At 38.9% G+C, this 21,546-nt stretch overlaps 1 protein-coding gene across 1 annotated transcript; it reads left to right on the top strand.

Moving 5' to 3' along the window:
- Positions 1-7,133: 7,133 nt before the first annotated feature.
- Positions 7,134-21,546, top strand: MANSC4 (MANSC domain containing 4). Its single transcript, XM_005234747.3, has 4 exons — positions 7,134-7,489; positions 9,572-10,616; positions 14,872-15,006; positions 15,879-21,546. The coding sequence occupies exons 2-4, from the start codon at positions 10,388-10,390 to the stop codon at positions 16,565-16,567; spliced, it is 1,053 nt and encodes a 350-aa protein (XP_005234804.3). The 5' UTR covers positions 7,134-7,489; positions 9,572-10,387; the 3' UTR covers positions 16,568-21,546.

Below are 21,546 nucleotides of genomic sequence, written 5' to 3'. Positions count from 1 at the left end.
GAGCGGGGCACCCCCGGCCGCCCGCCGCGCCGTGCTGGGGGGGAGCGGCAGTCGGGGTGCTGGGCAAGGGGTGCAGTCGGGGTGCTATGGGGCTGCAGTCGGGGTGCTGGGCCGGGGGTGCATTTGGGGCCGGGGGGCGGCGGGCTGGGGGCTCAGCTCAGGGCACAGTGACAGGCACAAGGGGCGGCCCGACCACCCCCCGCCAGCCCCGACGCTGCCTGAGCTGGCTCTAACCCCTTGCCATAAATGTCCGGCTGCATCCCTGCAGAAGGGGAATATTCTCGAACCACGCACGCAGGGAAAAAAAATAAAAATAAAATACGGAACGTGTGCATGTACTGGTGCCTCGCCAGAGAGGGGGAGGGAGCGCTGCGGCCAGCCTGCCGCCGTGGCATCCTCACGCGGTGGCATTCCCTAAAAAACCGCAACATTAAGGATCACCGCGCACGGCAGGGCAGCAGCGGGATTTACCAGTGGCGAGGACGAACCATAGTTCTGTTACGACCTTCCTGATTCTTCCCAAGTCCCCTCAGCGCCTCGTTTGGTGTATAAAGTTACCATATAACCTGTCTGCTACTCTGTCTTTTCTATTTAAACCAAGTTCCCGGAATAGGACATCAGTGTTACTCCTGAGGGTGACCTGCATACCAGGGACCTGGGTTTGTTTGAGGAAACAACAAATTAGCAACTGAGCATCTTGGGCACAGATAAAGCGTCTGGTTTGGGTTTTGCCTTGTTACATTCTTGAAACATAACAGTCCTTTCTTTCTGGAAAAACAAACACCCCAAACCAGAAAAAAAACCAAACAAACCAACCAAAACAAACAAACAAAAATCCCTGTTAACACAGATGAGGAAGTCTGCAATCCTATTCCTATATGATGATGCTTAATATAAAGACTTTAAAAATATATTTTATATTTTTAATCTTTATAAAGATATTTCCTTCACCTCATATATTGCAGACCATAGAAAATCTTTCCCTTCAGCAGTGATGTGACTCATCTCCAGTTATTGCAGGTTGCTTAGTTTTCAGACAACTCCCTATTTCCACTAGTCAGAAGGGATCATTTCCCCCAACGACTAAAACCCTTTGGACTGGCATTAGACTGTTTCTTTTCTCCCCACCCCACCCCCCACCCTGCCTTTTTTTTTTTTTCTAAAGAAGACACGGTTTTTTGCTTTTTTAGTATTTCCTCTGTGAAATGATCCTCTCTCACTGTTTTGTTGATCTTCACCTTAACTCTAGCCATGACATGAATGTCAACCTCAAGAGTTACAGGTGTTCTTTTCTGCTTTCATAAAAACATTTGTTGAGGGGAGGTAGATCTCTGTACATTTTCCTTCCCACCTCACTTCAAAGCATTTTCATCATTTTGCTTTTGAAGGGCCCATTTCATGTTCTGAAATCCTTTCATATAATATTTTAACCAGTTGCAAAGGGCTCCCTTCAGCTGCCTGAGGCCATAGCTAGCTCACTATTACCTCTCACTGTCTCTTTCCTACTTCCACTGTTTGCTTATTTTGCAGATTTCTTTCATTCTCCCTCAATATTTAATTAATTTTCAAATTCCAGTCTCCTGTCTTCTGCTCTTGATGACACACGGCATCATTTGCCTTTTCAGGTTTCTTGCACTGAGCTGAAGCTTCAGTTTCAGCACTGGCTGGTTTTTTTCTCTGCCTCAGGTTCAGCCTGGGAAAGGTCGTCAACACACACGAGTGTCTTACCATTTCAGTAGCAGTCCAACCCATCTTTCCTTCTTGTGCCGTAATTCCCATAGGCAGACATTTCAAGCAATTGTAATCATTCACACTCCAGAGGTAAACAGAGAGCTCGTGTTTGTCGTGGCCATTAAGCTGCCCCGCTGGAATACAGTATGATTGCCAACACAGTGGTATGATTGCCATCTTTAGACATCTGTTTTGGAGTCTTGTGTGCTTGATGTATTCGTAAGTTAGCTCCTAACTGGTGAGTGATTTTTTCCGTGTAGTCAGTTATGATAAATTCTGTTCCCTCAAAGTGCTGACACAGAAGCCTGGACAGACAGACAATTTCTTCTCTTGCCTTTTGTGCCTTCCTGTTGCCTATGTGCCCACACCTGCCAAGGATTTCAAGTCCATTGTCCTCACAGTCCATTAAGTTTTTAATAGACTGGATCAATTCTGCCATGTACTAATAAGAATTTTCTTCCTGCCAGCAAACTTTCGAGAGCACTGACTTATACAGCTGCCATCAGGAGCTGTCATACACACAAGGGGTCAGCGGTACTCTTTGTTGAATGGCCACTGTTGCAAAAAGCCTAAATCTGTTTCCTTAACCAACTGCTTTTACTAGGCTGATTGTCAGCTATCTATGCTTTATCCAGGCTTTGGGCTGGGCAATTGTGTTAAGTCAGAGCATGCTGACAGGGCAGTTTGCTTGGGGTTTTTTTGCTATGCTAATCAGTCAGTCTGTATGGTGTGCTTATATAGTACTTACACTGCAAAAGCACCAAGGCAAGGACTACATTTTCTGGTTTTGTAGAGATAATTTCATCTATCTCCCAGTCTACAGCTATACTGTTTTATGCTAGGATCAATAATACATGTTATACTGGAATCAATGAAAAGCTCTTGCTGTTTCACCACCAATCATCTTGTTTGATCTTATGATACTAAGAAATGTATTTTCCAGAGTTAAAAATGGGACTCTAGTGCTACAGCTACAAAGTCAAAATCTGTAGTTAAAAGCCATAAAAGACTTGCATTATCTTTGAAACAAATAAGAAAGACAATCTATCACTCTATAAGAACATGCTGAAGCATGAAACCTCATAAAAATAAGTTTGCATTATGGCAGATATTAAATGAGTGTTTGATCAAAGAACATGCCCTGAAAAACAAGACATTTACACACAGAGGAAGAGAAGGGTAACTATGCTTAGCTTTCCGATACCTGGCTTTTAGAGTTTGGCTTCTGGAGCAAAATCTTCAAGCTCTTTTAGATAGTTTAGGTCTCTCTTTACAGTGCCTAAGAGACAAATTTATCTCAAGGAAAAGGGTTCTCAAGTGCCAACAAATGGAGCAGGAAGACACCAGAAAGTGTCAATAAGGGCTCTCTTGCTCGAGAGTCAAGATGGCCATTTCTGCTTGGGATTCACAGTCTAGACACTTTTTCCTGTGCTTGATGCCTGAACTCTTTTCTTGTAGTTAATGCCTGAACTGTTTCCAAGGCTGAAGAGAGATCACTCTTTTCTTTTAGTAAGGCTTGGCAATGGTAGAAGCTCTTTCATACAGCAGCTACATTGTAATAGACTATTCAACCACGATAAGGAAAACCTAAGCTGCTGACCCTTCCTCTGCCTGGGCATGTATTTCTATAGCTCTCTGACTTTTCCAGCACAGCTAAAGCAAGAAAACACAGAGAGTCAGGAGGAGCTACTGCTACAAAGACAGGAAAACCAAAGCCAGAGATAACTAGCCAGAAGTTGCGCTCTTTCTGTTTTGCATGGAACTCGGCTGATGCTTCCTGACTGGCAAGGGATGTCCGTAGGGCTGGTGCAAGCCTGCTCTGTGTGCTAAGACGGAAGCCTGCTTACACTTTAGATTCACTTCAAGTACTTAACACTGCTTAGGTTTACTTAGAAAACCATGGCCACTCATTTTTCCTCCGCGAACCACTCAGTGGTTTTGTGTGGGTAAGCCGGATGGGTTTCCAGGCTGGTAAGGTCACAAGACACAGCAAGGGAGGGTAACAGAAGTACCAGTGACTGGGAATCAGAATGACAAATGCTTTTCTTGGCAGGAAACGTGGTTTACATATACATGAAATATAGCCTGAATTGCTTTGTGGGTCTTACCCAAAATCACACAAAAAATCTGCAGCAGAGGAGAACCAAACCCTTAAGCACCAGTGTGGTGCCTAAAGGAAGACTGCTGCGGTTTTGTGTTTGTTTTAGGCAAACCTTCTCTTGATTCAACACAGAGACACTGGATAATACATGAGAACCAGAAAGCAACACCACCTGAATGCTCTAAGGAAAGGACCACAAAGGGGGGGGGGGGAAAAAGAAAAGTTTCAGCCTTATTAATCCAAAATGTGAAATGGAACTGAATCAGGGAGTATTTAAAATATATATACTATCTAATATAAAAGATAAAGTGCCACATTCTTCCCCCAGAGATGCCAGGGAATTGTACTGTACTGCCAGGGAACTGTGCATTGAGTAATAGTGGAATTACTCAAGAGAGGAATTAGTCTTTTGGAAAGGATTCCCTAACTGCTGCCATTGTTTAGTATTTTCCTTGTCACAGGATACAAAGTAAGCATCTGTGGAACATAGGAAATATCCGGCAGTATTTCTGTATTAAAAATATCAGTGTTCTAAAGGATCTTGGCATTTCTGAGAGGAACTGACTGGAGTATAATTTTATTTCAACTGAAATCTCTATCATTTGTGAAGGATGAGCTGCTAAATAAAGGTAATTTCTTTCTTCAGATTCACAGCCAAACAAAGCACTTCTTACCCAATTCCGTTAGCAGTGCTATTCCAAGAAAAAGCACTCCTGTTTCCAATAGCATTTGTTTAGATTTTATTCCCTATTATTTTCTGTTGAATTTTTCTGCTTTTGATGTACTATTTCACATATATTCCTTGCAACAAGCATATGTTGTAACACTACTGAAAAAATACTTCGAGTGGCATATTTTTTTTTAATACTGATCTTTTATTATCAAGTACTTACCTTCACTCTGCTTTAGTCAAATTAAATGAGTGATTAATACTAAAGTGAGTGCCACTGAGCTTGCTCTGGGCAGCAAAAAGGCTGTTTCAATAGTCTGTGTGCTAGTGGGCATTCTCTATGGATCATGAGAAAGTTCAGTCACTCGAGAGCAGAATGCAGGCATGAGCGTGTAGATTGTTACAGTGGTGTTCAATCTGTTCCATTTTTAATGTCAAAGACCCAGTAAGAAATTTCCTTGAAACTCTCTTAGGTGAAATAAGTGTTCCCTGACACAACCTGAATAGGGGTCAGGCTGCTGGAGTGCTCTGCCTGCTGCTGAACCTCTTGTTTGGGATGTTTGCTCTGCACAAACGCACCACGCATCCCCAGCCAGAATCTTCTTGTGTAGCTCTGTCTAGATGAGAGTAAACTGGGTGCTTTTAGAACAGCATGTATTTTTAAATCCTGGTGCAGACAGGCAGAGCTGAATCTTAGTACATAATAGCTTGGTTAAATGAATGGTAATCCACATGGAAGACTTTCACTAAGTATCCAGCTGTATAAAATTCATCACAACACTGAAACTCCATCCCCTTTGCCTAGGTTCAGGTTCTGTCATAAATCAGCATTCATTCATTAGCGTTTGCTAAACATTGTGCCTTTTGTCATAAGCCTTGGCTCAAGTTTATACGTATGCCAGTAGATTTATATTTGTATAAATCTAATCTGGCTAAGACTTCTGTTGCTCTTTTTTTGAACACACAGATTCCAGCCTTCGTGCAGAGGTTTTACCAGAATTAGTCTGAAGCCAAGCTCCGAGAGAATCTTAGGGCCTGGCAGCCCCTTCGAAATGAGGGCTTGAAAAATGGTTTGCACAAAGTCCCAGGAACAGAAACTGTAATATTTCACCTCTTTTTACCATGTTGCTGGGATGGGGCTGAAACCAGAATCTTGGACTCAACTGTCCCAAACCTTGGAGAAGGTCAGATTCATTAAAAATTTGATATATTGCTCCAAACCAAAATCTGACCACTAATAGCTGTTTTTGACAAAACGGTTCTCTCAAAAAATGCCGTTTTGTTGGACGTAAGACATTTTGCAAGAATGTTTTGATTTCAAGGAAATTTTAAAGGAGAAAGAAAGCGAGCACAGTATTTCAATAACGTCAAAAAGATTTGCTTTGATTTTTTTTAAAGTACTTATATTTCATTATTCATGATTCATTATATTAGCATTTTATAACCTTTATGCTATAATAGAGTTCCAGTGACATATTCTGGCACTATCAAAATACTATCAAAATAGCTTGGGTAAAATTCTGAGCTTAACACTTAACACTATACACATGTACATATCTAAGAAAAATGAGATAAAGACGATTTCAACACAGGCCTCCAATTCAATTTATGCACATGGAGCGCAACACAGGCACAGAGCTCCACTGACTTCAGAGATTATTGAGGCTGACGTTGCCTGGGATTATGCTGCACATTTGATTAAATAAGCTTAATGATGTTCAAAGGAGGGCACAGGCAGGTTCGTACCTCACCTGGGAAACTGCAGGCTTTGGGCTCACTTCTCAGCTGGTAGTTGCTGTCTTTCCATTGTTCTGTCACAGACAACCTAAACCATAGTTGATGGCAGCTAACATGTTTGACTAACTGTAGCAGAGAAGTGCTTTACACAGTTAGCACTAGTGTTTTCCCACCCCAGAGACAGGCTGGGTCTGTCCTAGCAGCAATTGTTCACTGCGTACTTCTGCATCTTCATGGCAGCATCAAGGAGCATTGCCACATCTGGCACATCTGGCAGCCATATCAGGGGCTCTCTCTCACTTCTCTCCTATAATCTACTTGGGAAAGGGAAGATGCAGACAGGAGGCCCAACTGTCCTCTGTTGTCTAGTCTGCGTCCCTCTCTGCTCATACGGGCTAAACCACCACTCACAGAGCAGAAGAAAGGAGAAACTACCAACGGCAGGCACTAGTCTGGGCTGGGACATAGCAGCTGACACCACTGTCTCCCATAGCTGTTCCAACAGCATAAATTCCTAAGCTACTGCTTGACCCAGGACATTGCCTGTCCTCCCCCATTAGGGCTCAGAGGGGACTTCAAGACAGTCAGCAAAGAAGCACAGGATGATAACAAGTGGACAACAGGGCGCCCATGAACAAAGCCAATGTACAGTGTAGTTTTAGATGCGCTGATCTGAGTGCAGAATCAAAGCCTTGGCATTTTTAGTCCTTTTCAGGAAAGCTTTCCTGTACTATACAGATCTTCTTTCTGGTCTTTATATATTCTGAGTACTAGAACCATTGATTCCATAGAAACTAAATATAGTTCCAAATATCAATATGTATCTGTTACTTTATATGGGAAAAGTGTTTGCCTTTGTTTATATTTGGCAAAAAAAGAGTTAATGACCAATGATGAATCCATTGTGCTAGGGAGCTTTTGGATTGTGCCATTATCACTGCCAGCCCAGGTAGAAAACTTCAGGTATTGTTTCTGTTTACAAGAAGAATCATTAAAAAGATCATTCTCTTCCTTTGTGGCAGGTGTATTTGTATCTTTTACTGAAAGGTCTGAAAAGACAACCATGTTCTCACAGAAATCAGGCAACTGGCTTTCAGTTTTCCAGGAAGAAATTTGAGAAGACCAATGAAAAAAACTACTGAATAACCTGAAGTACTGGTCTGATACTGGCCACAGACTCCTCACTAACAGTAAAAGTCTCTTGATCCCTCCTCACAGAGCACATGGAACAGTCGGTCACTGGTTTGCAGGTAAGACGTGAGTATTTCCTTCTTGCAAAATGTTTGTGATTTTAAAGTTCAGCATTAAATTATATATATGCATTTCCCATAGAAAAGTCAACGTGAAACTTTGGGGAAACTGGAAGAAGACTGAAATTTAATATATAGAACTTTTCAGTTTTTAAAGGAAATTGCCCAAAGCTGCCATTTATTTACTTATTTATTTCAATCTCTTTATGTTTCATTAAATAAAAAGTTTCCCTGCAGCTACTCCCACTCTTTAATTTTATTCAGAAACAGAGAAAGGAGAAAGAATGACAAGTAATGAAAAGGAAAAACAGCTGCTTGGTTAAAGCACACAGCAGAATAGAATAAAAACATGATGGTATTAAGACTAGCAATGTGTCTACTGGCAAACAGTGGCAAACAAAAAAACCCTATTTTAAATATACCTTCAGAACACATAGGTCTGTACACAATAGGAGTGGTTACCCAAGCCTATTTTTGCAAATACATAACTATTTGCAAATACATATTATGCACAGTGAGTAGTCTCTCTTACTGTGTGTGGTGACTGCCTCAATGGAAGTAACAGGTACTTGAGATTTTGTTACTTTATTCCAAACGTGATGCCAGAGAAAGTCTTACTGAATGGTCTGAAAGACACTTAGATGCTCAGGCATGTTCACATCCAGTCTCGCACTTTATCTTAATGTCTGGACAGAGCCCCACTGAAATGAACCAAATCGTATGGTATCTCAGGTCCAACTAACTGAAGTAGGTCACAGGCCTAGTCTTTTTTTTTCCTGAAAAGGAAGAAGTAAACATATTTGTCATCTACACTTTGCAAGGCATCAAACATACAAAAGCAGAGGCAATGAGACAGCGTATCTTTGTGTAACTACAAATACATATACCATTAAAGCTACTCATTACATCTAATTTTTTGCTTATGGAAATAATTCTATTTATTTAAATGGGCTCAAGACATACTCAGCTTTATCCAATAGAAATAATTGTTTTGTATCAGTTCAATCTCCTTGTTAAATGCTTCCCCCCAAATTATTCAGAATCTTCTAGATTTCTTGTAGATAGATCCATAATTCATACTAATGCTGTAGGTAACGCCAAAATACAGGTATAGCTTTCAAAATTCTAAGCATGTCCCATATCGAATGACGCTTTGGAATATTTGGAGAGCTGAAACAAAAATTTTAGAAAAATACTGTCAATAGCGCTTGAGGCAATGGTTGATAAATGCCTAAAAACATCCCTGTGCAGTCCACTGAATGCAAACGAAAGGTGTAACGAAACATATTTAAGGTTTTAAGTAGTGATTTTCACAGAGATGAAAATAAAACACATCAAGCTAATGAAAGAAAACAGAATGACGAAAGTACCAACAGCTGGTTTTCAGGACAGAGTCTTTAAAGAATTACCTGCTTAACGCTTGTAATTACAATTCATGTATTCCCCATAACAGACATGCAGACTGCATAAAAACAGACATTTGTTTGGAATCCTCCTACTTATAGCCAGCAGTTCCACTGAATATATAAATGTATTGGTCTTGCAATTGGATCTACAGGAGCTAACCTGCTCTGAGCTTTGCTGCCTCCTAAGGAGCCCTGTAAGGAACAAAATCGTATCCATGCTGGCTCATTTCCAAACTGGGGGCCTTGTTTGGCAAAACAACCGCCATCTATAATGACTAAAGAATTAAAATGAGCTGGAGGCTCCCCACCTCTATGCAACTGATCTATACTTCATGAAGAACTGGGGAAATTCCATGATTCTAATCTTGAAGGAAAAAAATGCAGCCTAAAATATTTTCATATATTCAACACACAACTTTTATTGCAACCATATTTCTACCTAATTCTCTCAAGCTCACCGTATAGTGAGAGTTAAACTCTATTCAGTTTAAATCAACTCATGCACTGTAATATTTTAAAGCCTTTCTGTACAAAAGGCATACAGAAGTGGGAATCACAGATCAGACTGGGTCCTTTTAAGAAACAGAACACTTGGGGAGTTTCAGGTTTCAGACCAGGTGCTTGAAAATTTGCCTCCCTATATGCCAACTATATTTTCTTTCTTTCATTCTCACAGGCCTTTTCCAAGGGTAAACATAAGCAGAGAAACCCATACAGACTGCTCAATATTCTTACACCTGTCAGAGGCAGGACTTTGGTTACCTGCCTGGTCCATAGATGAATGTAGGTTACAGCCTTCTCCAGTCATATTCAACTATTCCTAGATCATTGCAAATAAAATCATATTTTCTTGTAATCAAAACAGAATAGGGAAGGGGCACAAATTTCCACCCTTGTCTGGCAGACAGATAGTTCCGTTTGTTAGTAAAGAAGGAACCTGCGTTTGCAGCCACCAGATAATTCAGTGTTAAGAAACTACACCGAGCTGTTTCTTCTGCATTGAGTGTAATAGCGTGCCTGACCCGAGTGGCAGACCTAACTGCTCTCAGGTGACTGTACTCCATACTTTCATAGCATGAGTCAAACCATACGCTGAGTTTACCATTATTCACCACAGGTTAAGGCTGTCTGCCTAGTCTGGGCTTAGAAGGACAAGAGACACAAACTCGGGACCAAAGAAACAAGTTCTCTGAATGACTAAAAACAACCTGTGCCTTTTCTCTCTTAAAAACTTTCTCCAAATAATTATGTTAGGGAATAACAATAATAACTATTATAATCATACGTAAATCATAAAATAGCTGCTTCCTTCCAGCAGCTGCTCAAACAGTATCATGGGAATCGTTAGGAAAAAAACATTCCTTGGCTTATGTCCCTGGCAGAATTGGCAGCATCCTCACCACGCAGGAGATTGTCTCTTAAAATGCTGGTCCAAACTTTAGTGCATCCATGGAGGATCAAGCGTGCTGACTAAGCCTCTTACATCGAAGAAATGGTTCTGCTGGCGGCAATAGCAGAAGTGCTGTTGGTTCTGGGTCTGGCTATGGAGTCAGACTCCCTCTGCCCACCCACTACCTTTTACAAGAACTGCTGGATCCGACGCTTCCCAGGTCTTCTGATTGACCTGCAGGAATCACAGAAAAGGGGAGCCCAGGTGCTGAAGATTTACGCAGAAGTCTCACCCCAACAGTGCAGCAGAACCTGCTGCCTTCTGAGGAATGGTGAGTGTTGATTAACAAGATTGTGGCATACACTAAAATGTACATCACAACATATCAGGGAAAATATTTTGGGTAATTTTTATATAAACATTCCTTTATTTGAAGAAATAATGCCCCCACCCCCCAAATAAAAGAAAAAAAAAAAACCAACCAAAAGTAACCCCCAAAAAACGTATTTTTTTGAGGCAGGAAAGCAGAGGCACATTGTAATGTTCCTCCATCTTCAGACCCACAGAACATAATTTGATAATCTGAGTTTTTTAGAAGACTACCCTAGAAACACATTAAAATCTTAGGGTCTCCTTTGAAATTTTACATCTCTCTTACAAAACTTGTGGGCAATGCCACGATTAAAACAGTAACTCTTCAGTATCCATCACCATCTACTCCTGTAGAGAAAAATCAGTTCTAACAGAACTCTTCCTCATGGTGTAGGGAACTAGACTAGGACATGGTGAGGGGGAAAGAGGAGGAAACAGACAATTTGTCCTTCTGTGAAATAGAACAATATTAATCTTCTTGGAGAGAGCACTCTCTTACTCCACGTTTACACCATGTTTCTGGAGCAACCCAGGTATATTGTTAATATGAACAATAAAGTTACAGCAATAAATAATAGCAGCTATTTAGCTTGCAACCCCTTTTCCCTAGACATGTAAACTCAGACTCAGAATAAAAATAAGAAATATCGTTCCTTGATTTAAGCCCAAGACTTCACTTTCTCTGTATCACACTGCATTGGTACACTATAGGAGTGTATTTTAGGCGTGTATGTGAAGTGTGGGTCTCTGGTGCCTAAATTTGACTGTAAAACTCACAAGACTTGAGAAATTTTGGATACGAAGGATGAAAGTGAGGTACCAGTTACTAAAAACAGTCAGTATAGATTTTGATGACATTTTGAATTACGACCTTGACAAACCTGACGCTGACATAACTGATGTAACTGCTAGCAGTGTTCCTGGGAAGAGGCAACTTCTCTCTTAAGTATTGTGAGGAAAGAACAATTTTATATGTTTCAGCCATGTTTTTCCTATTTGGACAACAAACTTTTTTCTTACAGAACATGGGACTGGATACCTTACCAAGATACGTAATGGTAACCTGGAATCTCATTTTTATAATGTTACACAGTGAAGCACAAATTTGTTACAGTCTTAACTAGAATCAAGACATTGGATGGCATTTCAAAGACATGCTTTAAATAAGCTTGTGGTTTCCTTATAATCCCAAAGTGACAGATGTAGTCATGAACAAAAATACTATTGCCAATAAATGTCCTAATTGAGATTTCAAGAAATGTTGATAAGAAGTTTGAAAAGAGAATTTTCTTTGCTGGATTCTCAGTAATAGCACAGTTACTGAAAGCTAATCTTACAAGAAACAAAGAAATTTTGAAATCATTTAAAAACAAGAAATCAAGTATGTTGTTTATATTTCCTCAAACCGATACAAAATGTCTTATAGCATGCTTTTAAAGTATTTTTCCTGATCAAAGAACTATCCTTCCTTACAAAAAAATTGACTTGTGACATTTTTCTTACCTGATTTTATGCAATAACACCAAGCACAGATCCTGAAGAGAATATGTCCACAGAAGCCAAGTTTTTCAGATGAGATTTTTTTCCCTACTATTTAATAATGTTTTCATAAAGTATGCGATAATCATTAAAATGAAAAACATTTATAATTACATTATGCTAGAAAGTAGAGTTTCTAATGGCAACAAAACTTCGCACAAACTTGGAAGATTGGAAAGGTTTCAAAGATTTCACTCCTCCCTTCAAACAAATATATGTATTTTCAGGTCTTTATATATTCTTAAATAACATAGCCTCTTTATCAGAAACCTGCATAGTATTCATGTATCACACTGGAAAAGAAACATAAAATATAATATTAGCACAAAACATCCATTCCTTGACAAAACCCAGAACATTGTATACGGGGTCTAAAGGCAAAGGTACATACTGCTACATGTGATGCAAGTGATGAACAGCTTTCTGTTTGAAGAAAAAACATCAATGTGAACAAATATATGAAAAGAGTGATTTTTCAGACAATGACTTCAATAATACCCCATTGCTAGTGTTTGCAGAGTGTTTCAGAACCCTTGAACAAAAGATACCACAGAAAAGCAAGTACTATATAGATATTTCACAGAAATATTTGAAGGGTTTTGTCTTTTAAACTGTTAACTTATGCTAAAAATGGTGCCAAATATTTACTCATGCGTAGAAATATTTATACATTCAGAATTTCTTAAAAATAGTAACTGGATTTAAAATTTTATTTATCCACAGAAGCCAATGTTTTTAATATATCACCTGTAGAAATGCCTGTAGTCCTCAGGAAATACATCGGAATAATTATGTGCTGGCTAAATATGCTTCTGTAGCACTATAAAATATTTCTAATCTTCCAAACAAAAATGCAAACCCATTGATATACAGTAAATCCAGAACATTCTATAATCCCTTTAAGGTTATCTTTCTGTCTTCCCCAAGGTATGTTCTTCTATTGTTTTGATAATCATAACTAGTCTTACTTCCATAAATACCTAGTTCAAGCTAAAGTTCCCGTGACACAGAAGTGGAAACTGATGAAGCCTAATTAGAGGAAGATATAGTACATGAAGATGGTATCAGTGAAAGGAAAATTGCTGATATCATCTTTGATTTAGCTTTGATGACAAAATCTATCTTTACCTTGCTATTATTAGGATTTAGGATCACAGTTTTACTTGTAAATATTACTATTTCCATTTCAGCGAGGCAGACAACCTTGAACTTTACAGTTAAGCAGCCAAAAAACGCAAGACGATATATATTCTGTAACAGCACTTCTGCCATGATTTTTTCTTCCATAGAGCTGCTGAATTTCTACTCTTCAGACAGGGTGTATTTTCATTGCAATTTTTTTTAATTAATTTTATACAAATTTTTGAAAATAATGCTTCTCTCTTTGGGCAGGTAAGTTCATTATAATGGAAAAAAAGCATTTCAAGGCGTGTGTCTACTGTGTTAAATCTATGATGCATATTGAGGCTACTAGACGAAAAAAAACTAACAAAGAAAAGATAGTAAGCACAGGTTTAATGTATTTTCTTCCTTTCCCCATCTGTAGATAGGTCAGGGATTTTATTTTTTTTTTTACTTACAAATAAAATGGAAAGAGTTGCATGACTTTTTCTGGTTTTCGTTGCAGAAGTATTATTATTTTCATTACTTACAGATGTGTGAAAAATGTTCAGAATTAATACCTACGTAAATAGAATACATTTATAAAGCCTTGCCAATACATTTTTGATTGCAGGTAGCCATATTAGTTTAGGTATGGAGGTTACATTCAAGGCAGGTAAAATGAAATAAACACAAACCCAAAACCTTTGTACAACTAAACCAAAACCTAACGTTGATCCTGCTCCAAGCATATTAATAAAATACATTTTTTACTTGACATTTTGACTTGAGATTTTGATGTACTGTAAGACTCTGAAAGAAGAATCTTGCCTGCTTTTCCTATAGTGTGACTTTAACTGTAAGTATTTTAGCATATATGTTCTATCTAAATCTTAAACCACTAGGATTCATGCATCTACATACCTTAGAAAGTTGTGTTTCAGTGACAAGTTGTTCAGGTATTTTTTCATTATTACTTTAGTCCTGATTTCTGATGAAGGAAAATAAAAGTGAACCTCCACACATAAACGAATGTCTAAACTACTCTATTCACAGAAATACAATAGCCCAAAGGCAATGAAGGAAAACAAATAGGAACTGGCAGCAGGGCAGGATGTCATTTACTTATTGTAGTTCAGGGTGGTTTTTTTAAATAGTCTGGCTGAAATGAATGGTTGCAGTCCAGTTTCAAGTAGACAGGTATATTGCACAGGAGCAAAGACCCCAAAGTTGTCTTTCTTAATAACTTGGCTTTTAGAAATGGTCCCATCACTGTATCTGAGACATGAAGGAAGGCAACTAGTAGGACTGCAAGCTAAAGTATATTTTATTTAATCAGAGACACATTTAGAATTCATACAGCCATTCTATTCCTTTTCTCCAGATGTAAAATAACAATATAATTATATGTAGTTCTACATTTCTGACCAAATGCTTAGTTAGTTTGCATGATAATGAGAGAACCACAGAGCTGCCCAGTATTAATGATTTTCTGATGTTAAATAACATAATAAAATGCAAAATGCAATGGTCATTAGACTGATAAGCTCAACTTCTTTCCTTTTGTATTACAGTTTCCTGCAATCTAGCAGTGTTCTACCATGGAGCCATTAATGAGAATATGAATTGCCTGCACATGTCTTGCCCAGCATTGGAAAGTTGCATACTAAAGGCTAGAATCAATGTCATTTTGTACAACATCACAAAAGGTAATTAAGAATTTAATTTATAAAGGCTGAAAACATAGCAACTGTAGGAAATTTTAGAATTATACTAGGTCAGTTACTGTGCTAGAAGTGCTGTCCTGAAGTAACATGCAACGCTAAAAAAGCATAAGATTTTTTTTTTCCTTTTTCATCAATGCACCTACTTCTGAGACTACTTCCCTCCTTTCTTCCATTCAGTATGTAAGAAAGGACCTGGAAGATAAACCCTGCTCTAAGATTCATGCTCTGAGTACCTAACCAACACTATGCTTGGGCAAAATACTGCACCAGATCTGAGAGACTGAGGCGAGGCTGCCACTGCTCCGTGCCCCCAAATCCAAACAGTAGCAAGGCTGAAAATTTATTCTCATTAGGCACATGAACAAAGGAAACACAGGTAACACAAATGCATAAAGCAGACACACAATCACAGGCAGCACCAAGAGCCTCATCCTGCTTTTTCTGACTGCACAGGATGGAGACCTACTAGCAAAAATAGATATACACACATAGGTACCATGCAGATCCCCCTAGCAGCTGGGCTCAGATGCTCACTCAGTCTGCCCAGTCCAGACCCCAGCCTCCCCAGTTGCTGTCACCTAGATGTACGAGTCTCTGAGGGTGCAGCCTCCCTCCAGTTGCTGCTACAGACTGTCACACGCACACAGAGAACTTGCCAGGACTCCCCCACTCCCCAGTAGCCTAGATCCCTCCCTTTCCTCACCTTCGGTTCCCTCCCTAAGCATCCCATAATAAGGTGTTGATGGGTACTGATGTGTCAGGTCCCTGATCTGCCATTGTCTCCATGTGCTCCTTTTGTGGGCGTGCAGATGAACTTTTATCACATAAACTAACCTTTTGTTATGATTTAATAGGGATTGATCCAGATCTTCTTATTTTTGAAAAACTGACATCCAAAGAGCCAAGACATCACACCTCACCAAGTAAATACGAAAGGCAAAATGGGACAAAGACCACCGAGTGGGAAAGATGCCAGCACCATAATGCCACATCAAGTTCTCTTCTGCTCCAAGCTCCATCTTCTACCACTAGCCATGGCTTAACAGCAAACACTTACACCTCCAGCACAAGCCTGATGGTCCAAAAAACGGAAGTTACTGCTTATTCCAGGGCAGAAACTTTTTCACCAACTGATCATTTTGCTAAGGGAACAAGCACAACTTTGGTAAGGACTAGGTCAATCACCAGCTCAGACAAGCAGACTGCATACTCAACTTTGATACCCAAGTCTGCCGAGGTATTATCCCACATGCCCACTCCTCCTCGTCTGAACGGCAGTAAGCAACACTTAAATGAAACCAAAGGCTACAGCGGCAGGAACTATACTTCAGATAACGATGCACCTGCTTGGGAAGCTGCACCTTTGGGTGTCTGGTTGATTCCCATTGTTCTCTGCTCTTCTCTCATCTTCCTTTGCTGTTGCACCGTTGCTTTCACAGCGGGGCGCTGCAGCAATAGGAGGGGTCAGTATAAGCCCATAAGGAGAAGAACCACCATGTTGCGACACTTCATAAAATATACTGCTGTCAAAGGTAATTTGTAAAATACTGTCATCATCCTTGTTTTGGAACAAATAGCTTCTTAAAAATTAACTGTACATACCAGCTTGTTTCTTTTACAGAACCAAAGATAATTTTTTTTTCACTGATGGTTTCAGAACCTTTCAGTTCTTTTAATTCTTGACAGCTGAAAAACAATTCCCATCTCTTTGGGTAAGAAGTACACACTCCTAGCTCCTGCTGCATGCTCAGAGGTGTTCAAGCACATTTTGGTTCATAACCTGCCCCAGACTAATGCCTAACAAACATACACCTTCCTTAACTTAGAGCAGATTCACTGCAGCTGTACCCATCCTCTCCTGACTTCGAACTAACCTGAGAAAATTAAGTGTAGGTGTAATCAGCAAAACTGACCGAAGTTTTATACTATCACAAATTTTTTTAACTCTAATCATCCTTTAATTGCCTCAGATCTCACTGTTTCTATAAAAACTATTTTTCTTCAACTAAGTTCTGTATCTCCCTTTTCCTCCAATTATCCCTAATACTGAGACAAAACAATTTAGCCAGCACTTTTTACTTCAAATAAAAACATTCAAAAGATCGCAAGTCCCCAAAACTACTGAATTCCATTAACTCATACCCAAACATCTGAACATTCAATCTTTATGCTTTGCTTTTACCCCACTTCTCACTGTACTCTTCTGGTAACAATCACTTCAAATGTTTTTCAAGCCCCTCCAGAAGCACCTTCAGACTTCAGCTGCTTTTGTAAAGTCACTTGCTCTATATTGACACTGACAAATCTATTCTGTTATTGGCTAAGGAAAATACAAATGCAGCTAATATTTGTTCATGCCTTGCAATTAGCATCACTCTGTGCTGTCCGCTTTGACTTGCTTTTTCCTAACCTACTCATATTTATCATTTACATAATTAGCTTTTTAAAATAGGGACAGCCATTTAATGTATGTTGCACAGGAATACACAAAAAGGGTTTTGAAAGCTCTGTAAGCTAGCTTTATAATAAAACCCTTTTTTTGTTTCCTCATCCTGTATACTCTTATTCATAAAAGTGCTCCTCCTGAATATAAATCAAGTGACTAGATCAACAAAGTAGCAAGGTATTTCCTTGCCTTACCTTGCCCAGGAAGTTTGCTTAGCAAAGCAAACATTTCCAACAGTACCAGGATTGTTCTTCCTCTTTTAAACTTGTTGATGTCTCAGTTTCTCACTTTCTTCATTGCTGTAAGAAGTTTCTATTTCCCACACAAGTGTAAATGTTATAAAAGGAAACAATAAAAAAATAAAACTGATTGTCACGTCTATGTGGCAGGAAATTATTTTAAAACTAGTAAGATCCATGCAGTGTTCAAAGACTACAGTGATGAAGTTGTAAGGCCACATGAATATCTAATTACAGTTGAGCAGGTTGGTTTCAGAGGAAAAGAGCTCTCTAAAATTATATTTAACCCACATTGATCAGCACCGTAGCTTAGAAAACTGAACTTTAACACCCCCCCTTGTTTATAGTATTTGATTGACCTTGTATGCTAATTTGTATGTAATAGAAGACCAACTGCCACAAGGTAACACTTTAAAAGAGTGGGGTTATTTGATCAGTTGAAATTACACAAAAGAAATTCCTTCTATTTTAGCTGGAAAAATTAGAATTAGGTATGCTTTGTTTTTAAGGGCAGTCTATGCTTATATGTGAAGTGATACAAATTCCAGAGATTTACTCACTGCACGAAGTACTTTAAATCTAAACAAGCCAAATTCTATCATCAAATTGCATTCTCCCAATTAATCACGTGGCTGAATCTAGCACACATTTTAACTGTCACTAAAAATTTCAACTAAGAATGACGAGACCCCAACGGCTCTTCTGCATTAGAGGAAGTTGGCAGGTATTCTTCTCCAGGTTTTTAACATGAAAAGGAAAGGAACTAGGAGAAAGGAACCAAGATACACTATATTGTATCAGAGGATGAATGTGGTGATATTGTAAATTAATGTATGTCTCATGTGATGTGCTCATCATCTTAGGGTAATCTTCATGGATCTGCCTCCAGAATGGAAAAGTCTAGGGTCTAGCATTTCATTAGGAAACAAAGGCACATGTATATCAGAGGAGGAACTCAGTTCCTCAACCTGTAGATGACTGTGACGCGCTTTACATCCTTTCTCCACATACACTGCAAATCGTGATGTGCACTGAGACTGTCGGTACGCTCTTTTTTAGACTAGAAGCTGCAGAACATGTGGATTGTCTTTGTACAGTACTGTACCAACCATTGTCTGTCAAATTGTGAAGGAAATGTTCATGGCCAAGTGAGCCACCCTTCTGTTCAAGACACATGCAAGCACAACTCCATTTATAAAGTCTTAACCAGAAAACATAAAGTTTGCAAGTTCATGTTCTGATCTCTACCACAGATAACATACAGATACTTCACAATTATGACAATCAAATCAAATACATAAACCAATCTCATTAACTACATGCTCCAAGTCAAAGTTGTGGTACTTTTCCTCTCACTCATATTGATAACGGGCACATTTTGTCATAGGATTCTCCCACAAAACACTAGCTAGCATTGTCGCGTCAATTTGCAATGAAAGTGCTTTTTAAATTATTTTTTTCTCCCAATAATTTTTAAAGTCATGTAGTCAAGAAAAACACATTTTAAAACCAACTTACACTTAAAATGTAAAGATATATCAAAAGCCAATCTAAAATCCAGCTAGTTACCTGACTGCTTGTCTACTTGCTACTACATGAATAAACATCCCATGTAATGCAGTAATACAGAAGTGTCTTATGAAATCGTCTCATTGTTTGCAATGGTCAAAACTATCAATGCGGTAAAGTGTAAGTTTGCTGCCAAAGAAAAGCTCAGCTAAAAACGCACTTTGAAGAACATTGCATTTTTTATATGACAAAGAGCTAAAAAGCCTAAAACTAAACTCAGAAAAATGCTTTACATGAGAACTAGATCTGCGCTCTGTGATGCCTTTCTTCAGGCTGAACAGAGCCATTAAAATTCTGCTTGTGTTCACTTTATAGACTCAATTGCACCCAAGGAGATGTTACTTGAGAAAGTAAGGCATTTCAAACTGCACAAACTTTCAAGACCCTGCAGCAGTGAATTCCAAATATAGTTTCTCCTGAAAATCAGAGCATACTAAAGTTATTATTGCTACATAACTGCATATAGTTTTTAGGATACAGAAATCACATGCAGGCAGCTCAGTCCAATTCAGGTAGAAAAATTATGTTCTGTTTGCATAAAAATTGCCCCATAGTTTCAGCTGGATAACATGTTTCAGTTTTCTTGGCCTAGGGTTTTGCCAGGCATTGCTGAATATTGGTTATCTGCAATTACAGAAGGATCCACATTGTGTGTTACAATTAGTTGTTTCATACTGTCCATTTTTTTAATTTGAATATAAATTTATTTTGTAGTTTTAAGACACGATAGTGCACAGCAGCTCCTTCTCCCTGCTTCTCATAGTTAAGGTCTGCAGAACTTTTTAACAGTTTGAGGCAGCCACATTGTAACACAATGCCCTTTATGCATTAATTTATCATACTGAGAACAATGCATTTTTGATTTAACTTAATATTTAATCATGCACATAAAATAGGGGAAGATGCTTAAATCTGTAATATATATATATATATTTCTAATCTACTGTTGAACTTGAAGCCACAGAAGCAAGATCATTGTATGTCTAAGGCAACAAAGCTCTTGCAGTATCAACACTGGAAACATTCAAGACAGGAAACAGAAGTAAAGGTGAACACAGGACATCCCCTCTCTCTTCTTCCTGTACCATCAAGATATTACTGTTCTCAGATAAATATTATGCAATTCAACTGAAAACTGACAGGTCCTAACATATTGCAATACCTTCATTATACAAGCCTTGCACTAATTTCATTGTCCTCAAGTCCTTAGTATCCATTCTTATCCTGACTTTTCCTGTTCAGGCTGGGCTGCTACCTAAATGTCCCACAAAACACCTGCTGATGGTCTGCAGTGCTGCAAACTCAGTAGTGTTTGGCCTGCTCCAGCTTGTTTAAGTCTTCTTCTGCTGTAAGTGATCCTCCACAGCAGCTTGATTCAAGAACAAAGAAGAAAAGCTATTTTTAAGGGACGGATACTAATAGATTTTTCTTAAAAAAGGAAATCAACTACCAAAAAAGCTAAAACTTGCTATTCTTACACCAAGGATGACATATACCTACAAATGCAAAGACTAGCAAAGAAATCCTTTCACTAGACGGGATACACTCCAACATGCCAGAAACACAAATCTCTGCAAGAAGGCATTAGTTTTAAATAGGAATCACAGGTAATAACTATTTGCCTTCAAACAGGTGGTTTTCCCACCTCCTTTACAAAAGTAGCTTCTATCTGATTGATCAGTTGTGTGATCTGCAGCAAGTCACAGTCATCCCTGGTGTCCATAGTTTCATCGTCACCAGATTAGTGCCTGCATAGTCACTTAATAGCACCTTGATGCTTTTCTGAAACTTGCCCTCAATATTACGTTCTGTAGAATCATACAATCTGTACTCACCAGAAGAACTGAAAAAACGTTATCTGTCCCATGCACAAATGCTTCTAGGGCACAATGGAATGACTCAGATATATAATGAGATCATGCTCTAGTCTTGGTTTGTTGTCATATAGAGAAAAAAATAGGCAGGAAAAGGGTTATATAAAGCACGGTAGGACTCTTATTATACACTAGGAGGGTCACAACAAAATAAATACATACATTTTAAGTATAAGGGAAAACAAGAAATGGGTAGAAAGATGGTCTGTCCAGACAGCACATCCCTTTTCAGGCAACTGTCCCTTTATCCCCTACCTGTGCTTGTAGCAATGCTATGCATGAAAACAGGGCAAAAAGTGTCAGCTCTGGTCAGGAGTATAAACTAGTTCCCTGAAGACCATGAGATTATCTGTAGGGGTTTACCAACTCTTCACAGCCAGCCAGTCACATTCAG

Source organism: Falco peregrinus, chromosome 6 (genome assembly GCF_023634155.1).
Source record: "Falco peregrinus isolate bFalPer1 chromosome 6, bFalPer1.pri, whole genome shotgun sequence".
Lineage (NCBI taxonomy): Eukaryota > Metazoa > Chordata > Aves > Falconiformes > Falconidae > Falco > Falco peregrinus.
The sequence above is the reverse complement of the archived record's forward strand: the minus strand, read 5'-3'. Positions and strand labels throughout refer to the sequence as shown.